The sequence below is a fragment of the Tupaia chinensis genome, unplaced genomic scaffold, assembly GCF_000334495.1.
Source record: "Tupaia chinensis unplaced genomic scaffold, TupChi_1.0 Scaffold000288_2, whole genome shotgun sequence".
Lineage (NCBI taxonomy): Eukaryota > Metazoa > Chordata > Mammalia > Scandentia > Tupaiidae > Tupaia > Tupaia belangeri.
In genome coordinates, this window is record NW_006159773.1 from 3423742 (window position 1) to 3429854 (window position 6113).

A 6113-nucleotide genomic window follows, 5' to 3' on the forward strand; every position below is an offset into this window, starting at 1 on the left:
CAAAAATTCCAAAAAAAAAAAAAAAAAAAAAGAAAAGGAATCTTGTTGTTTTATTATATTGTCCTATTTTTATCTTTAAGATGATTTTTTACTTCAGCTATCTCTTTTTTGTTGCTGTTCTAATACTTGGTATGCTGTCACTTTGTATATGTTTGTTAGTTTTTAGAAAGAATTATTAATTTTTACATTTGCTATAGGGCACATGTGCTCACCAGAGAGAGACAGACAGACAGAGAGGGAGAAATCAGAAAAAGAGAGAAGGAAAGTGAGAAAGTAAGCCACCAGGTTCAGGACTTGAACCATGGTCAGCCATATGGAAGTCTAGCCCTACAACCACCATGTCACCTGTTGGCCCCCAAGTTTGTTAATTTTTTATCCTTATTCCTTATTTTGATCCTTATCATATTCTTTTATTAATCTAAATCTAAAGAATTTCTAAATTCATATATGATTATCATTATGAAAATATGATCTTATGTAACTGAATTTCTTCTTTTTTAAATTATTTTCAGCACTTGAGACAGCCTTCTCCTGTAGTTCCTGCTCTTCAGAACAAAATGGCCAGCAAGCTCCAAAGACCTCCTTCAGTTGACAGCATCATAAATTCCTTTATTCATGTATATACTTTTTGATTTTTTTTATCATAGCTCAGTTACTTTGGATTGGGAGGATGGAATGAGATTTTCTTACTCATCATGTTAGGATAGGTTAAATTTGTTCACATCTGAAATATAGGCAGTGTCTAAATTAAATGCCTGCTACTTCAGTTGTTACTGAAGATACTTGGTGCCCTAAATTTTAATTCTTTTGATGAACCATAATTTGGGAAATATTTCTTGGTTAGGCCCCTTAAAAAGGTCCTTTCTTTGTAGATATTTCTTTTAGCTAGATATAGTTATCCTAATGAAGTTCTTTATACTTTTGACTGAACTGTAATCTGAGAGCAGGGAAAATATTCCAGAAGGGTTGATCCTTGAAGAATGGAATAGCAACTTGCTGGAAAAGAAAGGAGGGTGAGGGGACTGTCAACATATGTAGATTATCTAGGCAGTATAAGCTATATGCACACCCAACCCCCATATCTCCCAAAGGAGCCTCTGGGGTTTGCTCTGGCCTGATGATGCCAGGCACTGAGGCAGCAGAACAGATGGAAGGAAGAACATACATGGGGATTGCAGGGGATGCTGAGGGCTCTCACTTTATTCCAGAGGCCGGTGGATTTCAAATAGCCTAATTACTACAATATGCAGAGGAACCCGTTAGAAAACATGTTCCTGAATCCCACTTTCTGAGCTGTTGATTCAGTATGTCTGTGGTATATAATTAGGGGACTTCATTGTAATATTTAATTCTCTCTCTCTCTCTCTCTTTTTTTTAAAGGTTTTGCCATAGGGCATATGTGCTTACCAGAGAGAGATGGTGAGAGAGAGTGAGAAAATCACCCTTTAAGAAGGATGACCACACTGTAGTCCCTTCTCCATTCTCCTCTGTGTGCATGCATGCACATGTGCCTGGTGTGAGTTTCAAGCCACCAGATCTGGGACTCAAACCTTGATCTGCCATGTGGGAGTCCAGCACCTTAACCACCATATCCCCCTGCTGGCCCTCGTTTTAATATTTTAAGTGATATAATGACATGGCTACTTTTGTATAATGTTCTATCAGGCCATCCTGTGGAGATACATTTTGGAGATGGGGCAAGACTGTAAATACAAAGACAAATTAAGATGCTTTAGCAGAAGTCCAGATGAAAGACTGAGGCCCTAAACAAAGGCAGTGACACTAACCATTGAGGATGGGTGGCAGATTCATGATACATTTAAGAGATATAGATAGTGATACTTATTGACTTTGGTGTGTGGTGAGTAGGAAGCAATGATAACTTACAAGTTTCTGGCGGGATTATACATGTAGCGTATCCCTTAAACAAAAAGATTAGGACCAGAAGTGTTTTACATTTCATTTTTTTTAATATATACAAATTTTGGAATATTTGCATATACATAATGAGATATCTTGGGGATGGGACTCAAGTTTAAGCACAAAATTTATTTAATGTTCATCTCATACTCAACCTGAAGGTAATATTTTTTTTTTTATAGAATTTTAAAAAAATTGCCATCGTATTCATGCATTTGCTAGAGAGAGAGAGAGAGGGAAGGAAAGAAAGGAAAAGTGAGAAAGCATCCCACCCAGGGGGATGGTTCCATCACAATCTTTTCTCCTCTTGTTCTTCCTCCTTTCAGAATTTTGGGCATGCACACACCTGTGCCTGGCGTGTTCTTCATGCCACTAGGTCTGGGACTTGCCCTGTGCTGTCAGCCATGCGGAATCCAGTTGCCTTAACCATCATGCTACCGACTGGCCCTATACAATATTTTTGTATGTGGTATTTTGACTGTGACTTGTCACATGAGATCAGGTGTGGAATTTTCCACTTGTAGCAATCATATTGGTATTCAGAAATCATTTTGGAGCATTTTGGATTTCTTTTTAGATTTTTGCCATAGGATATGTGCATGTGCCAGAGAGGGACAGAGAGAGGGGAAGTGAGAAATCACCCCCAGGGGAGATGGCCTCCTTTATTACCCTCTCAGGATTTTGGACACACAGGTACATGCACCCAGCATGTTTCTCAAGCTGTTGAGTCCAGAACTCGAACTGTGGAGTTGACCATGTGGGATCCAGCGCCTTAACCACCATGCCACCTACTGGCACCACCATTTTGGATTTCAGATTGTTAGATTTTAGATACTGAACCTATGTAATGTAGGAGGTTGAATATATGAGTTGTGGTTAAGATGTTCTGGACTGGATTTTTTAGTTTGAAAGTCATTAACATTGGCACTTGTTATATTAGTTTCATTGTCTAGGATGAACGTGTAGAGGGAAAAGAGGGCCGAGGTTGGTATACTGGAGAATTACCAAATTTGAGAACCAGAGAAAGGAATAGAAATAGAGAAGATGAGAAAATGTGGCTACCATGTCAGTTACTACTAGCCAGATAAATAAAATACCACTCGATACATGACTAGCCAATCACTTTGTGACTTTGGTGCAGAGTGGCTGGAGTGATAGGGCAAAGCAGCCAAACAGTAGCTGCATGTGGAGGGGCACATAGAAATAAGGGAGTAGACCCTAGAAGTCCTGGATTTACTGTTCTTTAAAGAAGCTTGACTGTCGAAGGAGAGAATGGATAGTAGGCAGTGAACAATGAAGGGTGAAGTAAGAATTTTTTAAGGTAGGAAGTTTCTATGCATAGGCTAAGAGGAAAGTGCTTGGAAAGGAAGTGGTAGGAGATAAACGTGTAATTGGAAGAGGGAGGAGTCAGTTATTACATACAGAGTAGAGAGGCAGAATTCTCTCTAGATAGTGTCAAGGACCTTCCTTTCATTCCAATGAGAAGGAAGAATAGGTACAGATGTAGGTACGTTTTATAAGGAGGACATTTGCTTTGAGTAGGCAAGACATACTGAGCATATCTTTGTTGTTATTGTGATTAAACAGGAAAGTTCCATGTCCAGGGCACAATCTCCTCCAGTACCTGCCAGGAAAAATCAGCTACGTGCAGAAGGTAGAGTTAACTATTAAACCTGTAACCTAGAGTATTTCTTTTTCTAGCACTTTAAAAAAGTAGTTATTCATCCCTTCTTTCAGAAGGGGTGTGGACAAGCACCCTTAATATGGCTCAGGCCATGATCCAATGCCAGCCTTCCCAGCCAGCCAGGCTCACAGGCACACGTGGCTGTGCCTATCAAGTTCACATTGACCTGTGGGCCAAACCCTGATCCTTTCTGTGGCTCCAGGGAGTGGCAGGCCACCACTCTACCACTGTGATTGGCCTTCTTTTTTTTTACTTCATATTTTTAAATAATTATAGATTCACAGAAAGTTGCAAAATGGCATTGAGAGGTACCGTGTACCCTTTTTCTTGCTTCTCTCAGCATCTGTATGCTCTACAGACCTTCATCAGATCTTACTGGTTTTTACATACATTCATGTGTGTGTACCTCTATTCATTTTTTTTTTTTTAACCTTTTGCTATAGTACACATGCACTTGCCAGAGAAAGTCAGAGAGAGAGAGGAGGCAAGTGAGGAATCACCCCTCTGGGGGGATGGCTATGTCCAAATCCCTTTTCTTCCATTCTCCTTTCAAGATTTTCGGCACTCTTGTTGCCCTGCATGATTTTGGAGCTGCTGGGTCTGGGACTTGAACTGCGCAGTTGGCCATGTGGGATCCAGCCGCCTTAACCATCACACCACCAAACTGGCCCATAATTTTATCATACATAAATTGTGTAACCATCATTGCAATCAAGGTTCAAAACTGTCCGTCACCACAATGGAATGGGAACCTTTGTGCTCTTTATGGTTGCACTTCCTTTACAAGAATAGCTTTTAATTTTAGAAATCCCTGTGTGATCAGAATGTTTTTTGAATCTTAATGATGTTTATAAATATCTGTGTGTATGAGCATTAAAAATATCTGAGTATTTTTTGCTTTATGATAAGCCAGATTATTTTTAATGCAATCTTTTGTTTTTTTACCTATCTTGTTTTTTATTTATCAATGGGAATATATAGAGGAGAAAAAAAATGTAATTATGGAATTATCAGAAATGAGAAAACAGCTGCGTAGTGAAGAGAGACGTCTGCAGGGGCGGTTGCTACACATGGACAGTGATGACGAAATTCATATAAGGCAAGTTTAAAATTGCTTTTTTTTTTAGTTCTTTTATCTAGCATCACCTATCCAGTAATTCTGTGGTTTTGGAACAAGATTAATTCATCTTTTAAAAAATGTATCTTTAATTGACGCATAATAATTTGTACATATTTATGTGGTACAGTATGATGTTTTGATACATGTGTGCAACATGTACTGATCAAAGTGAGGTAATTAGCATATCCATCATGTCAGACACTTATCATTAGAATTAGACTGTCTTGGGACCAGCAGATGGCATAGTGGTGATGTCACTGGACTCCCACTTGATACGAGTCCCAGACCTGGCAGCTTGAAACTCATGCGCATGTTTCCTAGTAACGTCCTGTTTCTGTTCTAGGGTCCAGTACAAGGTACCATTTTGCAGTAGTTGTCTTGTTTCCCATTCTCCTCTAGTCTGGGACAGTTTCATAGTCTTCCCTTGTTTTTTATGACCAAAAGTCTCTAGAATTATTGGCCAGTTGTCTTGTAGAGTGCCTCCTACTCTGGATTTGTCTGGTAGTTTCTCAGTGATTAAACTGGGGTTAAGTGTTTTGGAAGAATAACTTAGGGTGTTATTCTCATATCACATCATACAGTGTACACAGTATCCGTGTGACAACCCTGGTGATGTTAACCTTCAGTGTTTGTCAGGTTTCTCCACTAGAAAGTTACCATTGTTTGGTCACAGATCACCAAACCCAGCATCCTCCCAAGGTGGGGGGCTGGGATTCAGCACCTCATCTCCTGCATGGGTATTGGCTAAATATACTATTTAGAATTCTTCTGTAAGAAATATTTGTCTTGGGACCAGCAGGTGTTGTAATGATTACATTGCTGGACTCCCATGTAGTCAACTGTGGTTCAAGTCCTGGACCTGGTGGCTTAAAACTCATGCTGGGCACATGTGCGTGCGTGCCCAAGATCCTAAGAGGGGAATGGAGGAAGGGATTGCAGCATGCCATCACCCTGGTGGGTGATTTCTTACTTTCTATCTCTTTGGCAAATGTATACACCCTAACGGAAAAATCTCTCAAAAAAAATAATAAAGAAAAAGATCCGTCTCTTCTTTGATGTAGTTATTTATTCACTTTCATATCTGTATCACAGTTGTCTCATGTTTATTTATTTTGTGCTTTGGGTTGTAATTGAAAATTAGTTATTTTGTGGCTCAAATTCTTCCACCTTGATTTTTGGGAGTTTTTTCAGGTTGACTCTGTGTCTTTTTGACATGTCTCTATCCTATTGTTTTGTGAACACTTTATTTTCTGATACTATAAGATACTCCCGGATCATCTTACTTCCTCTCCCTCAGTGTGTGGTAGAAGAGAAAGAAAGGAAAAGAGAAGGAGAAATCACTTCTTGGTGAGGCATGGTCCTGCTGCCTTCTCTTCCATTTTTTCTGTC

General features: G+C 39.4%; 1 protein-coding gene across 1 annotated transcript in view; it reads left to right on the forward strand.

Moving 5' to 3' along the window:
• Positions 1 to 6113, forward strand: part of CSPP1 (centrosome and spindle pole associated protein 1) — a 154710-nt gene that overhangs the window by 122018 nt on the left and 26579 nt on the right. Inside the window, exons 22-24 of the mRNA XM_006150462.3 lie at positions 513 to 617; positions 3508 to 3574; positions 4586 to 4703. Of these exons, the coding sequence (XP_006150524.1) occupies positions 513 to 617; positions 3508 to 3574; positions 4586 to 4703 (290 nt within the window). The remainder of the gene's footprint in view (positions 1 to 512; positions 618 to 3507; positions 3575 to 4585; positions 4704 to 6113) is intronic.